A 20,867-nucleotide genomic window follows, 5' to 3' on the forward strand; every position below is an offset into this window, starting at 1 on the left:
ATGCATTTGTACATAGCAACAAAAGAGATTCAGAGTTTTGTTTTACATCAACTACCTTTTCTACTCTTATGTTTTCTTTACTTGCTACACTAGATATAGACATATATAGTTTTAGGAGAGGAAAGTTCTACATATTTGTGATTCATTCTCATTCATTTCTCAGCAGAGACGAAATATACCTTACATTAACAGATGTTTTATTGTAGAGCACAGAGCACAATTTAGTTTTATTGTAGAGAATAATAGATCAATTTAAAAACCTTTCCCTCTAAACATATTACCTGAACTTAAACCCATTTAAAAATAAGGAAGAGTAATTTGAATCTTCCACAATCCAGCAGCATACTCCGAGACTTTCCTGTGATCTTCAGGAAAAGTTATGAATTATTAGAAAGTCAAAAGTATAAAGTGGGAGGTGGCAGAAGTAGTTATGACCTGGAGAAAATGCTACCTGTGCTAGAAAAATTTCCAGGCCTTTGCCAAGCTCTCTGGACAAGGAGCAAAGAATTTCCCATTTGTCACAAATTTCAGATAAAACACTGGATAGAAAAGTCAGCAATCATTGTCTGCCTCTCTTGTCCACTGGCTTATTAAAATTCTTCTTTGTTTAGATACATTTATAAGTTAGAAGCTAAAACTGGAGGTGGCAGCAGGACTAGTGATGGTTACATTGTCCAAACACCTCTGTGGACACCAGAAGAAATCCATCCTCCGTATAATGTCACAGTAGTTGGACCTTATTCCATATTTGTTGCTTGGACACCACCAGGTAAAGAAATGAAATCTCTCTCTCTCTCTCTCTCTCTCTCTCTCTCTCTCTCTCTCTCTCTCTCCCCTCATTTGTGTGGAAGAAAATTAATTGAAAACAAGGATGGATATCATGTATCTCCTGGGTAGATGAACAGAATAATCCAAACCATACTCCTGAGCAAATAAAGTCTACAGGATTCCTTAGATTAGATCACTGGCATTGTAGCAATCTCCCTATAATCTATCAGTGGTTTGTGAATTTAGACAGACAGAGGCCCACTCTGCCTATATACTTAAATTGTGATTGGTTATGGTTGTTGAATTTTGCCTCTATGCTTTGTGGTCTCCACTGAGTTATTAGTCACTATTGAGTTGCTTTTGTGATTTAATGCATTATAATTTTTGATGTGGGCATCATCCTCATGTAAACTCTTGCTTGCATCAGTACTGTGGAGTAAAGAGTAGAGTGAAATCTTCTTTTTCTATCTTTTAGCATAAAGCACAAATGGAAAGGCTGATTTCTGGATAAAATTTAAAACCTGTTAAAGTGTTAAATGCATGTCAAAATATGTGGATGGTTTTGAATGTCTAGTCTTAATATGAAATGGTACTGGGGACCCCTGAAACATTACTGGAAACTGTGCAGTAGGCTCTAGTCTCCTACTCAGTGTACAACTGAGTAAAAAAAACTAAAAGACAAAACTAAGAGAGACAGAAAGTGGGGCGCCAGGACAACCAATTCCAATGCAAACAACAAAGGCACTGGCCAGTCCAAGCCACTGATTTTTATTGGTTATCAATTGGGATAAAGGCAAGCTACATACAAGGGCAGAACTATGTGCAAGGATGTGCAGTTGTGTGGTTTCTATGGAAATTAATGTAAACAAGGCTCATAAAGGACAAGACAAAGCACTTTTGAATTAGGAACAGAATAGACAAAATATATGGTGGTAATTAGAACATTGTCCTTCTAGTAAGAAGGTTTTAGTTGTAGGAATGGAATTTGGGTGTGAATTACTCTCACCTCAGCACGGAGGCTTCTGTTGGACTCATTTCTCAAAACAAGCCAGTTGTGGGGTTAACTCTTTACAGCCTGCACTGCTTACACCCTGCTTTGGGCATAATCAAGATCGAAGACTCCTGCAAAATGAGAATAAACCCATATTGCTCCCATCAGAGCAGATAGCCACAGTTCAACATAACAGTAAGAACAATTAGCCATTTTGCCCATCAGCAGATTCATTCCACAAAATAATTAGGAAAAATATTTTTCATTGAAGTAAACAATAAATAAGTTAAAGCAGGTAATAAAGTCAAAAATAATATAAAGTCAATGTATAAAACACAAATTCTCATAAACCAACATGCTTCTGATGTCACAATCTAAGACCAGAGAGAAAGGATCTTGCTCAAATTCACAGGGAAAAATCCACCAAGAGATGTATAAACAAAGAAAAGCTTAAGTTACTCTAAGGTATTAAATACAAATGATTCTACATACCTTAAAAATAAATACAAATTTGATCCCTGGTACCAAAAAAAAAAAATACAAAGCATACTCAACTAAACAAAACATAAAGGAAGAATTAATAAGGGAGGCATGTGTCATTAAGAACTATCATGTATGTAAGTTTTAGGAGCATAGATATTAATGAAATCTCTTAATTTCAATAGCAAAAAAGACAAAAATTCTACCATGAGAAACTTACAAATGTAATCCCTCATAGGAGAACTGATTTCACTTTTCTCTGGACAGCACTGGTATCCTGCACCCTTCTAGCATTTTGTTATTGGCAGTTTTATAGTAATGTTGGGTTTTAGCACCTCAAAATAAAATGAGACTGGATAAAGCCACTTTGAAACCAGATTCAGCCTACACTGGAGAAGCTACCCCATTCACACCAAGATCTCTACACTGCAAATTCTCAAAGAACAATAAGGGGAAATCCAACACGATAAGCAAAGTTGATGTTTTTTCAGCCATGTGCCTAGGAAGTCCTGCAATTTATCCAGTCACCACCATTTAAACATAATTCAAATACAAATTGCCTTTTCATTCTGAAGAGTTCACACTTCGTATAGATTTGAAAATTCTTTTCTTTCCAGACAAAGTTCTAAAGTAAGACAGACAAGAAAACCATGGTTCATATCCCAGCACTGCCACCTGTTAGGTGACCTTTAAAAACTCAGGTGTTCATTTTTGAGATAAGAAAAGTATCTATGTGTAAATAATAATATATGTAATTGTCATACATTACTTATTTTTGTATAATAGTCTGATATATTTTTAAAAAAATAATTTTTACCTTATTTCTTTTTAAAAAATGTATTTGTTCCAACCTTTCAATATGACAAAACCACTTACTGAAGGATAGGGTTAGTAAATTTCTCAGATTTCTTTCCAATTTCCCAGCATCATGTCATTTTTTTCTTTGAGTTCAACATCACATTTTTATGTTGAATGCATAATGTTTTCATTGGGAAAAGTATAGTGGAATAAAACATAACTTTTGCTTGCATAATATAACTTTTGCTTCCCTACCTCAAGCCTTGTAGAAATTTTTCATTCCAGTCCAGACTAAGGGAAAATGCAGAGAAGATAACTTTGACCATTTAACCAATGGTTAATAAATCTCTAATATCCAGACCTGTCAATCTTTTAGTTTCAGAGGCACAAATTCTACTACAGAAGCCCTGTAATATATAGAAAGATTAAAATCTTAAATGAAACTTTTTTCCTGGTGCCTAGAAGGATTTCAACTGAATAAATAGCAGGTGACTTTGGACTGTGTATAATAGCTGATTTATTGGAAAGTACCTCATGCTGTGTTTTGATTTGGATAATAAAAATATATTTTCTCTTCTTGAATACTCACAAATATGTATCTTAAGCAGAAAGAAAACAAACTTACTATAAATAGAAGTTGTTTAGGCACTGGCAGTCAGGAATTTTCTCAGTATTTAACACTCTCTCTGCTGTTCCCAAATCATTGCGTCTTCAGTAGAGATGAATCATGGGCAACACAGACCTGTGTCTACAGTTTCCAAACATGAAGGAACATTAGAAATACCTAGAAAGCTTGGGTACAAATTCTCAACCCCAGATTTGCTGAAGAATCTCCTGGAAGTCAAGAAGTCTAGACAGTTTTCAAAGGTTCCTCATCTGACTCTGATGGTCCTCCACATTTGGTAACCACGGATCACACAAAGCGAGCAGAAGTGGTCAATTAAAACAATTCCCTGAATGTATAAACCAAGCAAGTTTCTCTTGAACACCAGAACCCAAAATAGTGGTTGAGCTGCTGTTTTTCACTTGCCTCCATTTTATGGTCAATATGAACAGTAACTCTAGACAGTAACCTTAGGGAAGTTGCTGAGAGAAAAAAGTCTATATGGTTGCTAGACAACAGAAAAATTACCTTAACAATTATCTGGTGTTTGGTTCCACAGCCATCAATAAAATATGTCTTAATACATGTTTAGAAATCATACAAGCCAGCCAGGGATTTAGCTCAGTGGCACCGCACCTGTCTTGCAAGCACAAGGTCCTGAGTTCGGTCTCTGGTACCAAAAAAAAAAAGAAATAATACTAGCGAAAAGGGTGAGGTCTATAGAACATGTGAAAATGCCCAAGGGAAGAATAATTGTGATCCTGTTAGCAAACATCTTGCATACACACTCATCTCACTTGTTATATTTGCATTTGTTAAATTCCTACTATGTGCTAAATACTTTCATAAGCACTTTTCCCTGTTAATTCTCATTCAAACCCAAAGAGACAGACAATATTATTATTCCCATATTAAGAAATGTGAATCTCAAGGAGCTGGTATAATGTGCTCAAGGTCTCACAGAAGAGCCCGCTTCTGCTCTCTACTACTACCTTAAAGGGTAATTCCTTCCTGTCTTTGGCTTAACCCTTAAATCCACATTGAGCTTTTCATTTACTACCCCAAAATTATCAGGTATATAATGCATCAACTCTGCTTTTAGAAATAGTAGCCCAGAGAGCCAAGAAACAAAGCTAGTTGGTGAAAGCCAAATGATTCTGGGAGAATAATGTTTTATCAAGCAGGTCAGACAGGGGCAGAATGAACTGTGGGAATTGGTGATGCTCTAAGGGAAAACACTCACCTGGTACCAGGTTCAACCTGAGACAGGCTCCACCGCCCCATCCAGAAGTCTAGGAGGAATAGACAGGGCCTAGCAAAGCCAGGTTCCAGGTGCAGAAGGTTTTTGCTAAGTGAGAGGAAAGGAGAGTCACTTTCCGGTCGTCTATAAGGAGATTATGCCAGGAGTGTATCAAAGCCTTGCTAAATATGCATTCTCTTACCTTCCAGGCAAACCCTCCACCTTAGCTCAGTATTATGTGGCAAATGTCAATAGCAATGTGACCAAAATATTCTAACCTCTTAAAGATTACAATTTTATCTCTCTGAGTATCATCTGTACCTCTAGATCGGGTGGTGTACAAAACACATACTCTTATAGAATGTTTGCTAAATTAATGGAAGAATAAAATGATGAAGGCATTTGCAGAACTTACCATGTAGCCAAATGTAGATAAATTTTTATTATTCTCCTGTTTAAAATTATTCAAACACTTGATTTCCTATTAAAACCCATCTTGCCTGCCACATTAACTTAATCCTACACACACACACACACACACACACACACACACACCTTTAAAGACAAATAGGGCACATATATTTTCCAAAGATTACAAGGGGGGTGATTTTAAAAATGGGGTAAATGAGTGTTTAAATTTAAAGACACATTACCATTCAATCCCCTCAAACTTCTCCCCTTACTTCAAACACACTTATCCCATCATTCTTACCACTTTCTGAAGCAGGTCTGGAATCCTCTCTGTGAGGGTTTTTAGTCATGCTGTCTTGGCTGCCTCAGTGTCCTGAATTCATTGAAAACATTTACCTTCCATGGTCAGTTTAACTTAAGGGAAGAGCTGGAGATCACGTGGTCCCAGAGGCAGTGAATAAGGTGGACAAGGACTCTTTGTGATGGTTGTAAGAGCCTACTTTTCTTTGCATGGAACTAAACAGCCACATTCATCATATTTTTTTTATCACACCTCATAAAGACACTCAGGAAAGAGGACTTCCAGACCTGCTTCAGAAAGTAGCAAGAATGTGGGATAATGTGTTCTGAGTAAGGAGAAGTATTTTGAGGGGAATTCATGGCAATGACTTTTACTATAATAAATTTTAACTTAAACATTCACCATATATTTTGATCTCACCTCATATGTTGTCTTACAGCTGCATAGTTTTTTCACCTTCCAGAAAAGGAAGTATTGGGACCTAGGTAGAATGAGCCCTACTATGTGATTTTCCTGTGGCCTAGGACCAAGTGCACAATGTCTCCAAGTTTCAGATTTCTCATCTGTGAAGGGGAACATGAATGCCTACTTTGTGTTGTCATGTGCCATGAGCGGGCATGGTAAAACAGTTAGTTCTTAATAGATGCTGACCATTATTGTTGGAACCTACAAATGACGTGTCAAACAGGTTAGCTTATTCCTAAACATTCCTTCTCACCTTCTGCTAGCTTCACAGTTTGGGTCAAGACACACATTCATATTAAAGACAGCAAAGGCTGTGTTACCTTAGTGGGTAAAAATTATAGATAATTATGAAGCCAGGACTTCATGGAACATAAATGGTTTACTCAGAAAAAGAATGGAGATAGATATCCCGGCTGCTTAAGAATCCAAACATTCAGAATTATTTAAACTCTGCAGATAATAATGAGCTGTTCTCATTTATCAAGATGATGACTATATTTTGAACTATCCTAGCCCTTCATCATGTTCTAATTAATAGTGTCACTGCATTCAACATGCACTTTTTCCACTAAGGATGGTGAGTTATTTATGCTTAATGCATAATATCGAGATGCTGCTGCTTTTCGTTCCATTTATCTTTTAGTCTATTAAAGAAAAGAATTGGCAACAATGTTTCTGCTGAGAAATCATTTTAATTAATATTGCTTAGGAATAGAAATGCTTTGTATTAATCAAATTTTAATTAAACCTTTAGCTAGCGACAATATGGCCAATCTGTAGACATCAGTGGCATTTAGTTATCTCATCAGTGGCAGTGTATTAGATCAGGTACTACTTATTTGAAGTCAAAATTGGTGTTACACTATCTAAAAAATTTACATTGCATTAATTGGGACAATTCAACATTGACAGTTTCTGAACTTGTAAATAGCTAAGTGACACAGATTGGTGAGTTCCCGTAGAAAATATAAAACTCTCTTTAATGATATGTGTTTTATTTTGCCCATTAATAAATTTATCTTACATTACTGAATTTTAATATATGCTAGGCTTTTTGCTAAGAAATAGATATATATATATCTCATTTAATGCTCGTAACAATCTACTATGTCCTCGTTTTACACATTTTACTAATGAAAAGTCAATTTAGACATCCTAAGCTGTTTTCTCTAGGTTATTTATCAAGTAAGCAACCCACATTGGGGTGGGGGGCATTTTCTTGCTATTTTTTTTACCTAGAAAGTACAGAAAGCAAATAATTTTTTGAGTTGTATGACAGAGCTCAGAAACTGATAGAGAAATTATGAGTGGCCCAATGGGATCATTTTATTTGCAGCTCACAATTTCTTGGTTATTCATTTGCCTCTCTGCAGATGGATTCCTGTATTCATTTAATGTAAATAAGAGCCTGACTGCTAAGTTCAGGTGAGACAGGGATGCTCGGCCACAGAGTTGCAGGGAGGAATGGAATGCTGCCCTTCCTGACAGAAGCCCCATCTCAAAAGGTGGAAAAAGACTGAAGACCAAAACCACTCTACAACCTATGTCCAATTTCCATGTGGCTGTGGTTCACACCCCAGAAAGGGTATAATGGAGATGCCCCTACCTCACAGAGGAGAATGTAGGCTGACGTGGTAAAAGCACTGTTTTTAGTGCAACCAGTGAAGCCAATTCAACCATCAAACTGAATTAATGGTTTTTCCTCTTAGAATTGTTCCTGCTCTGGCTCCTAAAAAAAGATTTTCAAAAGGATGATTTGATTGACTTGTCCCATTGTAAAGTATGCACCTGCTGTGAAATGAAGCCAAGGAGAAAAAAAAAAGTTGAATAATTTAACTTTTTTATTTGTAAAGATAATCAGGGTTTTTCTGATTACATCTTAACTTCATAAATGTTAAATAACCTATCAGCATCTAGTTGTTGTAAATTATGAAAAGGAGCATTGCCAGGAATATTAACCAACAAAACCCTTGTTCCTTAGTGAACAAGAAAATATGTTATGGCAGCTTGTCATTGTGCGACTGGTAACTTTGACACCAAATAACAAAACTGCCATTTGCACTTAGGGTAAATTGGTTCACTTGAGCTTCCAAGGCACCTCTTGCTCTGACATAAATTTATGAACTCGGGAACTAACCAAGTCGTGTGGTTTCCCAGCTGACTCTAACAAATATGCCCATTTCATTTCATTTAGTCATCCGGATACCAGGGGGCTCAGGGCTTCAGACTCACTGCAGATGGTGTACAGTTAGCAGGAGCTCAGGAGACTTCCATGTCACAGCCCTGCAAATTATGACAGCGGAGGGGCCTCTTTCCTAAGCACATGTCAGTGTCTGAGGTGCTCACAGCTTAAGGAGCATTTTCTCTTTCTCTACCTCCTAGGTATATGGAAAGGACATTTACTGCTGTTTAACCATGAGGTGAAAAACACACTTCCCAGATTCAGGCTTTGGTTCACCATGTTTCAGCCTAGAGCCTGATGATATGTCTGGTGGAACTTCGATAGAAGTGCAGTTTGGTTTCCGTCCTTTTGATGGGCAGAATTTCCGAGGCAGACAGTAGAAAAAGACTGAAGACACAGGGCAGTGAGCTCAGGTGGATCGGAGGAAGATCCAGTCTCACACACTGCTGGGGGTGAATGAACACTCTCCTGTCTTCAAAGGAACGTGATCAAGTACACATGAAAAAATAAAGCTAGGAACAACATATTGTCACAAAGACATTCACTCGAATGACTATCACTTAGTTGGATTTGGAATAGCAACTTCAGATGAAAAATGGGCTCAGACGTGTTTGAAGGCACAGGAGGATAGAGTCATGGTTGGTTTTGGGTTTTTATTTCATTTTTTTCCGTATCCTTTTGTCTGGTAGGGATGTGTATCCTTTTTCTAGCCCTTTCTGCATTGCAGGGGTGTACTGAAATGCTTTATAAACCTCTTCTGGATTGTTCCTCACGCATCTCTGGAAAATGGCTGCTAGCACTGTACTCACTCAGAAGAGGACACGGGTGCTTGTTGGGCTACTTAATGTGCCCCTGCTCACTTGGGAATGAGGGGACAGCAAGAATCTGGCCTATCTGACACCATCCCAATTACTCTAGTTCAATGAAGTGAGACATATTTTTCATAAATGTGTGTTTGTCTGAATTTTCCACACAATCTACTCTAGGAATAAAGAAGACAGGATGAACAGTAGTCCCACAAAGTCTGAAAACACTGCCTGAAGCACTCCCTTTAAACCTGCAACTCCTTCGAGGTCTTCCTTTTCTCTGACAAATTAAGGCAGATTCAACGTGCTATTCCAGTGTATTTGCCATCACCTGAGAAGCAATATGTGATAGAACTCATCATTGAGGACAGTTTTATACTAATCTCCTTGGCTGAGGAGTGACATACTGTTAAACTCCAGGGTGGTAAGAAGATCTGAAGAAAGTTAACCCTGGATACAGTTTCAGCATCCTAGCTCTTCTTCTTCTTCATTTTATAATAAACATGTGGGTGAAAACAGAGCCTCTTTCCTGACCTGTCGGGATTACCATAAGGAGGAGTTGCTCAAAATGTGCGGTGGAATGCCCTGACATTGCAAAATACCCTGGACGACAGAAATTTCCATAAACGCATCTTCCTGCTAAAAGGTCAAATTGGAAACCAACCGAGAGGGTCCCTGATTCATTCTTCAATCTTTTTTACTACCTCAAGCAGCACTCTCTGAAGAACATTTAAGTGGGAGTGGGGGAAGCCTGATTATATTGCTCTTATTTTACCTCTAATACAGCACCTAGGTTTCCCTCACCCATTAATGAACTGAGAGTCTCAAACGGTCTATGTAATCAATTCTCTTCATACAACTCTCAAACTTCATTTTAATTACAGCAGTCTTGTCGGGAGCAGTAAAAACAGTCCCAGTTTTGTCTTGAAGTTGAGAATTAGCCCTTGAAGAATAACTTTGAAATAAGCCCATCATGTGTATTTGCTATACCAATAAAGAAAAATGAAATTTTTTAAATGTTCTACCCAGTCTGTATCATGACATCTTTTTTCCCCTTTATGGAGGAAAAATAGTACAGAATTCTCTAGTGCCTGAGACTGAGGTGGATCACAAACCAGGACAACTTGTCAGCTCCATGCCTGGGGCAGATACCTAGGGTGAATTCCTTTTAAAGCAATGGGAGAGACTAGGGAAAAATCACACTTTGAGGACATCATGAGCAGTACTTGTCACCGCACTGTTGTATCAGCTGAACATTTCCTGGGGTCATACAGTTGCTTCAGTCTAAGGTGACATCAGATCTCTTTACTTTACAGTGTCTTACAAAAGTTGTAGTTAGTCACCACACTTACAAGTTTCTTGTTTACTGGTGTGCGTTTTGATACATGATAACTTCATTCATCCTGTGGACTTGGCATGCTGCGTCTTGATTATGTCTACTTCCATTTCCCTTCCCTACCCTACCATCTCTACCCTTTCCCCAGATCCCTTCCCATCTCCACAAAGTCTGTCTCCCAGTTTCCTATCATCTGTCTCTTATTTTGGTCTTTAAATTGTTTATATTTTGGGTTTCTCATAGAAGACAGCTATGTGATACTGCCTGATTTCTTTCACTTAAACATCTCAGTTCACCTCAAACATTTTAGGAAGAAAAACTCAGACCCATTTTTTGGAGATAAGTAAAAGTGAGATTCTGCTGAGTTCCTGGGCTTAGCTAGGAAAATCGCACACTGCCCAAATTTTGCAAGTCAAAGTGATGTTCCAGCAGCAGGTGCAATATTTCTTGTCTCTGAATATACTTCGGCATGAGCCCACAAGCACCCATGGTACATGTACATCAGGTTAGGAGACTTGATTTTCAGAACTTTAAATAGCCACTGATAGTTTGCTTGCTCCATGAATGGAGATTCTAACCAGTCCATCATTAGTTCCCCTGCACCCAGTCAGTTCTGAGAACTGAACTGTCCTGCCCACCTGTAGAGGTCTCACTTTCCCTAAACTACCCAAAGACCACAGTACCAAGAGAGAGCATAAGTACAGAGGGATAAGCTTTGATACCAGATCAGCCTGAATTCAAGTCATAGCTGCCCCAGTTAATCCATGTGCAACCTAGAACAAGTTACTTAACTTCTCTGAGCCTTAATTTTCTTTTTAGAAGTTAATAACATTTACCTTTACAGCATCCTCCTGAAGCTAAATTCAATCAACTAATACTTATTGAACTACTACTTTGTGCTAAAAGCTAGACATAGGAGCTACACTAAGAAAAAGAAGAAAGCTCTGGCTTTATGAAATTGGCATCCTGCTGGCATGAAAAGGGATGGTGCCCACTGCTCTCCTTATCTCCTGTCTCTAGTACTTTTAATCCATCATTTACCTGCCAGTACTGTCATCTTCCAAAAATGTAGGTTGGATCTTGTTAATTCCTTCAGAATCTTAGAACTATGTGGGGATGGGAGAGAAGAGAGGGAGAAAAGTGTAAAGGATCAAAACTAATCCAAAACTGATATGTGTGTGTACTGATGTCCCAGGATGCATGTATTTATTGTGTATGACAAAGAGCTATTCAGGAAAGGAGGGGAAAGGCTACAATTTCTTAAAGAAATAATAAATAGTAGAGGTCACGAGTTTGGAAGTGAAGAAAGCAGGGCCTACTCTAAGGTCAGTACCGCAGCTGTGGAAATGGGGAGACTGCATTATTGTTAACTGAAGGAGGAGCCCAGGAAGAGCATGAGAAGAAGTGGAAAACACAGCTATTTCTGTTTTGGACCTTCTGTTGACATGGAGATCTCTGTGGGATATCATGTTTAATGTCCAGTAGGCTGTTGAAAATCTTAACTCAAATCTCTGTAAAGCCAGAGATAAGAATTTAGGAATCAATAATATGATGTAGTAGTTTCAACAATTAGGAAACATGTAGTTTAAGTAGGATACTCTAAATTCAAAATAAAAATTCTCAGTCTAGGTTGTGAAATTCAGCACAATTTATTTAGCTCCTTTCGAGAGGAACCAGTTGGTCAGTCCTTTTACTGATGATAAAAGACTTCAAAGATTTATTTCCATCTGCACTGCACAAAATCCTCAGCATCCTTGGCATGTGCAGTCTCTTCTGCCCTTAACCATCGGAGCTACAGCTACATCCCTTCTTTAGAACTCATCTCTCTTGGGTCCTGAATCCTGTGCTATTTTCTCAGAGACACTGTCTGCCCATTCCATTGTTTCTATAGTACACACAGACTTATCAAGTACAAGGTAGGTAACTGAGCCCCAGTGTTACAAGTTCTCAGATCAGAGAAACAATTTTGTAGGAAACTCCATTATATTCTTCATTCTAAGCTCCCATCCTCTCCCTGAAAAACTATGCATGTTGGTCATGACCAAATAAAACTGAACAGGCATTTAATTATGTAAATAGATTGTAAAAAAATGACAAGCCCTCTTTTCTTTAGGAAGCAGTGGTGAAAAATGACAGTTATTGGACCCAAATTTCATATGTATTTGAGGTACATAAGTCTGACTGAGTGGACTGTCTCAACTCAGCAATTAATGCACTGGGAATTCTCTAGGTAGACTGTTATTTGGGGACTTTATGGACTATTATGTCAAGGATCCGTGTCAGACAGGATGCATACACAATGCTCTATAGAAAAATTATTGTCACAAGCACAACTGACGTTTTTTATGTACCTTAAGAGTAGTAAACCTAGAAAAATACATGATACCATTCCTAATTGCCTTGTCTTTTTAAAAGTGAAATGTGCCTTTAGTTTGGCTCACCAGTAGGGTATATCTTTGCACAGAAATATTACAATTTCTAAGAAGCAGGTACAGCACATTTCTTACTTTTGGAACAGACAGTCTGATATTTTGCAACTTAGGTTTTGTGCAGCTTTTAATTGGTGTGTAAAGCAAGTATTTACCTTTCAATTGCAAGGTTTTCAATGTACGTTTTTCTGAAAGGACAAATGGTTGTTGACCATTCCTTATAACACATGTATATGTGCTTCTCCCTCCCTCTTCCTCTTTCTTTCTCTAAAGGGATCCTCATCCCCCAAATCCCTGTGGAGTACAACGTCCTACTCAATGATGGGAGTGTCACACCTCTGACCTTCTCTGTCGCTCACCAACAATCCACCCTTCTGGAAAATCTGGCTCCTTTCTCACAGTATAAGATAAGGATACAAGCATGTCAAAACGGTGAGCCTTTCAGACATTTGGCTTGGGCTTTTATGGGAAAGTATTTCACAAACAATTTTTTTTTTCACTAAAAACGGAACAGGCCCTCAGTTCACATACAAAGACTAACATTGCAATTCGTATTTGTAGTGGACTGTTTACCCAGTTAACTCAGAGCCTGGCATCGAGCGAGGCATTATGCATTTCTGCACATTAAATCATAAATATTTAAATGTATTAAAAATGGTGGTTTTGTAAAGTCTTGTTTTATAAGGCCCTACCCCACTCAAAGGAGATAGTGGTAATAAGAAACAAAGTGGGGGTCACAAAAATTTCAAGAAAATGTATTCACTTTGGTTTTATTTAAATTTAATCAGGATAAAGGAGAAGCTATTCAAAAGCTGAGTCACCAGAAATGAATCTTACATATTTTACACAGCTTCCCTGAACCCTATGTCATGTGCCTAAACTGTCACCTTGAATTCTGTGACTTAGGCGATGTCCAGTGTCACAACAGAGATCTGTCACCCTAGGGAAAACCTGCCCATTCCCTCAGTCCTGCCAAGGGGATAATTGGTTAAATGTAAACTGAGATTTAGGAGGAGAACAAGGAATCGAGAGAGCTATACATTCATTATTGGATTATCTTCATTTTACATTAAATACAGAGAATGAGAGATATAGGTACATTCACATATGAGTGTATAGTCCCCATATATGTTATGTAACTCCTAACAGCTAACTGAAGATGTAGCTCATATTGGTGCACAAAACATTTGCCTCACATCACACCACAGAAACTTTCCAATCTTGTGCTGCGTGTATGTGGGAACTCCTGTGTTGCACGTCAACTCCAGTGTTGTGGGAATTTCTGCTCCCACACAAGTGCTAGTTCCCATGGATGAAGTTAGGAGCAAAAAGCATGAGATCATTTGCTGGAATGTTTCTCTACTTCTAGATCATGGCAACTTTCTTGAAAGATGTTGTTTTTCCTGACCCAGTCTTCAGCGGATTAACATGGGACTAGCTTTAAATTAATGTTTTCTTGATTTAAGGGAAAAGTCAACTTCTGATTTCCATGTCCCTGAAATGGGGTTATACAGGCACAGTGTCCTTCTAATTGTTTAATTCCTGTGTGAAGAAGAGTTATTTATTAAAAATATTGGCAAAAATAAAATATTAAGCATGTCCAAGATGTGTAGACCAAGTCAACACTAGTGAGATTCACATGCATTATCAGTTTTTGACTAGAAGGATCCAATAAACTAGGGAAATCTTAGTTCCAAAAAGCATATGCTTGGTTGCCTATGCCTGTATAAATACGTGATTTATTAATAAGTTTTCTAAAAATATGGCCTATTTAAATGTTCAAATTTTATAGCTATGTATAGCATTGGTCTAACACGTGTATAAATATGTAGACAAAAGCTGAGACACGATGATTTCAGGGTATTGTATGCCCTGCTCTGTACACAACTAACTCTGTCTTCCTCACTTAACAAACTATTAAAGACTTTAATTCTTTTTTCAAGGAAGTTGTGGAGTTAGCAGTAAGGTGTCTGTCAAGACCTCTGAAGCAGCCCCGGAGGATCTTAGTCCCCCTCTTCTCAAGGTGCTGGGGTCAAGGTGCATAAAGGTCCAATGGATGCCACCTCAAAAGCCAAATGGAATCATCACTAACTACTTCATTCACAGGTAAGACTGGTTTTAGTTTTATAGGAATACGCACTGTTCCAAGACAGTCACATCAAACACTTCCACACTGGGGTGGAGGGGCATTCATGCTTTTACAGCACACTTGGTACAGACCAGGCAGGTGCTGAGAACTTCTATGCATTATCCAAAGACAGGAGCCACAGGCCCCGGTGCATACCTCTGTGGCTGAGATCAGTGCGAAAGCTAAGACCTCGGAGCCCATGATAACAAGTAGAACAAACCCCCGGAGTAGGCTGACCCAGATGATAAAGTCTTCCCAGAGGCGGAACCAGAGCCGGATGAAAGCCTGCCACTTCCGGTCATGTGACATGGAGGCGGGAAGGCGGCCTCTTTAGCAGGCGGAAAGGTTGCTGTGGCTTGGTCCCCAGCTCTCTAGGGAGTCACTGAGTCCACGCTGGTTGGTCAGATGGTGTGCGGGCAACTTTCACCATCATGTGCGGAATTTGTTAAGTGGGTCTACTGTACCGAAAAGAAAGAAGAGGAAAAGAGGGATTTGGAGGAGAGATTGAAGAGACAAAGAGAGAGGAGACGGAGAGGAGAGGAGGGAGGGAGGAGGGAGAGGATGAGGGGCAGGCAGCAACAGAGACAATAGCAGTGAGAAAAAGTAAAACAAAACCCAGGTGCAAACGGTCAGAGCTGGATCCGCAACAGGAAAGACAGACTCACCCTCCGCCGAGTGTGGTGGTGCAAGCGTGTCACCCCAGTAAGCTGGGAGGCTGAGCCAGGAGCATTGATCACAAGTTCAAGGCCGGCCTGGGCAATTTCGTGACTTAGGGAGACCTTGTCTCAAAATAAAAATTAAAACGTGAACTGGGGATGTAGCTCAGTGCAAAGCCCTGGGTTCAATCCCCAGTATTGAAGAGAACAAGTGAAAGAAAATAAAAGACAAACAGTAGCACAAATCTAGGCTCTGCAGTTTGCAAGTCCCGCTCCGAAAGCAATGTCTACCTTAGACACATAGGTACAGCTCTTATCAGCTCCTCCTATCTTCAAGTTTTTGTTATTCTCAAAGGCAGCCTGGCACTTTCTTTTATTTGGTCCTATACCCTGGCCATTTAGTGAAACTTAACTTTCACCTCCTTTTGCAATTTGGATATGGAAACCCTTTGATTCAGATCCATTGACCGTGATGAGCAAAGGGCTTGTAGAAAAGTTGTGAAAGGAGAAAGGACTATTGCATTTCTGGTTATGTAAATGACATTACTGAAAATGAGCAAGCCAAATTCCTTCTCAGCAAACATTAATTTGAAGAATAATATTTCTGATTCAAATAACATGAACATGTGAAAATGGCTAATGTGAATTTACATTTTACGCTAAGCACATTAGTGCAGGCTCTAAAATGCCCATCCTCTCAAAATAGTTTTCTTTCACCTACTTAATGCTAATTGTATGAGAAAAGCACATCAAATTCCTATGCTGAATAAAGGGAAATAAAGTATCTGTTAGCAAGCAGGACTTGGCTTCACTCTGTTGCTTTTGTAAATAAAGCTCATGATTACAGTGACTATTCCATGGCAGCTATAGAGAAAGAAAACAGGAAATATAATGCAGAAAGCCTGCTTCAATGAAAAATACTGTAAATTGAATTTGACAGCATTTGATGGCATTTGATTATTCTAGTCACAGCCAAACAATGATATAAAGAGTAATATGAAGCAGAGTATGTTACTGCCTAGCACACTCAAAAGCAATAAACCTTCCTCCAATGTGACACAATCACTTCACAATCATAATTGTAGCCTGTTTGATACCTCTGAGTACAGCAGAAGGGCACTGACTGACATAGATACATTTTGTTTTTTATTTAAAGTGAAATGAAAATGGCGTGCTGGGCTCCAGATACGATCGTTATATTCACCTACATAGGCATGAATCACGCGGCAGTTATTCCAGCTGAAGTTTAAATGTGCTTAGACAACAACAATATCAAATTTTTCTTAGATAGCTGCAAAAAAAATCAGAAATTTGTAAGGACAGGAATAGAATGGAGACACACAGTTCTTTTTCATCCTGAGATGACGCAGAGCCCCTTCTATAGTTGCAGCCATGGCCTGCAGTATTTCTAAGGAGGTTATGGCATGTAATTTCTGCTTCATCATTGGCCGCCTCTTTCTTCTATTGCCACCAAAGGAAATACATTTAGCTCAAACCAAAGGGAAGGTTTGGCCCATGCTGGTATTTTTACTAAATTGCAGGAAGGCAACTTGCCTATCTCCTTTGGAATATGCTCTTCATTCTGTTCTCACCAATTCCCGCAAACCATTTTTCTTTCTGTGATTCTCTTCTATTGTTTAAATATTGCCTCCGGATATCATCCTGTTAGAAAGAAGTATCTGTCCTAATAAGGAGATAAGATGTTCATCACTTCAGTAACAAAATGAAACGACCGATTAGAGACAAACCATTCATATGGCTACTGTAGCTTACTGCACTTGTTAACTACACTACTTTGTTGGGTACCTGTGAGTCACACAAGCAAGATTTCTTACAAAGATTGTGACAAAGAATAGGGACAAAATTGAATTTGGCGTTTTGCAGCTGATTTATTGACAGAGCAGACAAAGCCACCTGGGGCTTTTACTTCCTCTTCACAGAGAGTTTAGTTTGTATGGAGATTCTTCAGGTGCCCCTCCCCTTATCTCGGGTCAATAACTTTATAACCGGCAGAAATCTCTTCACTTTCAGCTACAAAATCCATCCAGAACATTATCTTGAGAGTTCACAAGACACACAATAAAGTTATCTGCTCTTGCTAGGCACTTCCATTTTAATGAAGCAAAATTGCATGGGTTTATAATCTCATGCATTTTCTTTATAAAATCAATAAAAATATTTCCACGATGTACACTTACAGACAAAAATTTTACACCAACACCATGTAAATTCTGTACAAATGGGAAGAAAATACAAAAGAACCTTCTCATGCATACATAATTCTCATTGAAAGAAGTGAATACTATTAATTTTTTTAAATTAACATTGATACTTTCTACTTATATTTTCCTTTACGTAAAAGGAATTGTATTATCTATGCTGTTATGTTGGAGTACTTCTTGTTAATTTATCTGTGCTCTTTACATATTAAGGAAAGTCTCCATTTTGTGGCCACATTAAAAATACCACATCAGGGCCAGGGATTTAGCTCAGTGGTTCCACCGCCTGCCTCGCAAGCTCAAGGTCCTGAGTTCGATCCCCGGAACCAAAAAAAAAAAACCACATCAATTATTTCTTCTACATATGATCCAGTGGAAAAAATATGGGATTTGTGGTCATGGGATGAGACTTCTGCCACTTATTACTTATGGGAACTTGAGCAAATCAGTTGTTCTCTCATCTTCTATTTTTGTGTAAAGTTAGGTTCATAAACATAGAAGATAATCAGTCTCCCTGAAGTCTGTAAGAAGAAAATGAAGCAGTAAATGTCAAAGTACTGTGTTGGAGGAGAAGCATAATAAAAATAAGAAGGTATCTTAGATGTGCTGTCCAAAGCTTTGCTTTAGGAAAGCAAACCTGACAGTTGTAGATGTGTATTTAAGGACAAGGAAAGAGGTTCATGCTAATAAAAGATGTTTGCAGGACAATAGGCCTAGTGTGAGCCTGTTTTATTCAAATATATAGTATGTTTTCATATTTTTATGTGCATGAACAATGTCGGGATTGTTAGATACCAAAATAATGTTAACAGGACTCATCTCCAAGTTATAGGTTATTGATGGTTCTTTTAAATACTTCTGTTGTTCATTTGTGTCTTCAAATTAATTTTCACAATCAATCTATTATATAGTAAAGATAATATGGTAATTTTAGTGAATCCAGTTGCAAATCTATTATGCCTCATTTCCTTCCCTTTAGTAGTGGGGACAGAACCCAGGGCCTTCCACATGCTAGACAAGCACTCTACTGCTGCCACACACCCCAGCATTGAGCTCACCCTCTGTACCACTTCCTGTTCCCTTCTTCCTGGGAACATCAGCATCATTTCCTGTGGGGATCAAAGTATAATTAGGAAAGAGAACTCATACCAGTTATACCAACAGAAAGAATAAATTCCCTATGATGAGTGTTATCATTGTGTATATCTAAAATGTATCAATAAAGATTTGCTGTAAAAAAAGAATATAAATAATTAGTAACTAGTTATAAATTTGTTAACTAAGTAAGTGAAAGAATAAAAAGAGAACTCTAAGATATCGTAGAGGTGCCAACTGCATGAAAGAGCTGCTACCCTTAGGCCTAAGAGAACATGGGAAATGGTTAGAATCATTAAATCTTAGAGATTCAGGGGAGGGAACCGTGGTAGCCAGGACCCAGACTTCCAAGGGGGATGCTCCTGCCACTGGTGCAGATGTCTGGGGAAGTGTGAAATGGAGTTGGAGTTTCAAGTGTAAGAAAAATAGCATATTAGAAACATCTGCTCCTAAGGGGAAGGAAGTGCTACTCCCATGTGGGAGAATCCTTACTGGGGAAACGTTCACATTAACAGCTTCCAAACAAAGCAGAGGGGAATCATTTGCTTTTTCCTTTCTGCTTCCTGACCACCCTCTGGCGCCCCCTATAGGTGGAGCTCAGCATAGAGTCCTCTGTAAAGAGGAAAGGTGCATTTCAGGGTTGGTCCCAGCTGCACCATCATAAAAGTCAAATCTAGAAGGGGAGATTTAGAGCTCAGAGACAATAACTTAAAACAGGCATGTGTTTTCTATTTAGCTGGGTTTCGTAGAGTTTGGGATTCTTCTAGTCAACCAGTCAGTGCTTCAAAACATTCTTCCTGCATCTCCTTAGGTACTGAGGAAGACTGAGGTGGAGTCATGGGCTACAGGTCCTTGTAGTGTGGTGTGACAGATAGAAAAAGGAAGGCACATTGTAAGATAGTGTGACAAGTGAGTCAAAAAAGAAAAGCTTTGGGAGGGCACGATAACTCTGGGACCAAAGCAAAGGAAGGGCTTTTGGAGAAAGAGGCTTAGGAGTAAAGTTTGAGAGTGAGTCAGAATACAGAAAGGACAGGACTAGGAAAGAACATGAGAAGAAGCATGGGAAACAGAATTAATGGCTTCCAAAGCCATGGAAGCTTCAGATATTGTAAACCAGAGGGCTGTCGACAAGCTTCGGATCATGACTGGAATATAAACTGGGAATAGAAATTTCAGGAAGTGAATCCTGAAGGGTAGACTAGGCCAGTTGCATGGAGAATCACTAAAGCAATTTTAAAGGGGTTCACTTAAAATTAGGGGGAAGTGTTTGACATCTCTTACCCAATACCAAAACATCCACTCAGATCATAAAGCTTGGTAAGTGGGCTTTCGGTGGGCTTTTTGCACACCACCCGTGTTTCCATTTCGTCCAGCAGCACTCCAGCTTGGGATCTGCATTTATCCTCATGGGGACTGCTAGGAAGACCTCGGCGTTCCAGGCCATCTTTCTCTACCTGCCAGCTATGTTGGCCTAAGCAAAACTTTGAACATCATCTCAGTGATAACTTCAGTGGTGTATCGTGCACTACATTTTACCCATGTGCATTGCAGTGTTCGATTGCACTCACACAAGACTTCTGGGAGGTTTGTGATGTACTAGGAGGTTATTAACTCCAATTTACAAAATTAAATAGAGGTCACAGGATAAATTGCCCGAGGGCATTGAACTAAGTGGTAGAGGCAGGACCTGCACCCGTCTCTTTTGACTACAGGTATTTCTGGATATTCATTTAAATTCCAAGTGTTTTAATGGTCTTCATGGGGTGGAGTGGTGAAATTGTTATGTGAAATGCATTCAGTTTTAGGATTTTGTTTCAGCTGCTCTTGAAGATAAAGGATGGCAGTTGCTGGGAGGAAAGTATGGTGCTCTTAAAAAGATTATCCTATACCAAGACAAGATATGTACAAATGACCTCTAAAATATACATTTCCTAGTTTTCACAATTATTTTTCTTTTC

The 20,867-nt window shown here is 38.8% G+C and overlaps 1 protein-coding gene across 1 annotated transcript in view; it reads left to right on the top strand.

The window, feature by feature from the left end:
• The window catches only part of Ush2a (usherin), a 692,185-nt gene that overhangs the window by 572,620 nt on the left and 98,698 nt on the right, over positions 1 to 20,867 (top strand). The window contains exons 57-59 of the mRNA XM_013066500.3: positions 612 to 769; positions 13,085 to 13,243; positions 14,755 to 14,917. Coding sequence (XP_012921954.2) covers positions 612 to 769; positions 13,085 to 13,243; positions 14,755 to 14,917 — 480 coding nt within the window. The remainder of the gene's footprint in view (positions 1 to 611; positions 770 to 13,084; positions 13,244 to 14,754; positions 14,918 to 20,867) is intronic.

Source organism: Heterocephalus glaber, unplaced genomic scaffold (assembly GCF_053883595.1).
Source record: "Heterocephalus glaber isolate CG9 unplaced genomic scaffold, H.glaber_assembly_v1.0 deba00001067, whole genome shotgun sequence".
NCBI classification, from domain to species: Eukaryota; Metazoa; Chordata; class Mammalia; order Rodentia; family Bathyergidae; genus Heterocephalus; species Heterocephalus glaber.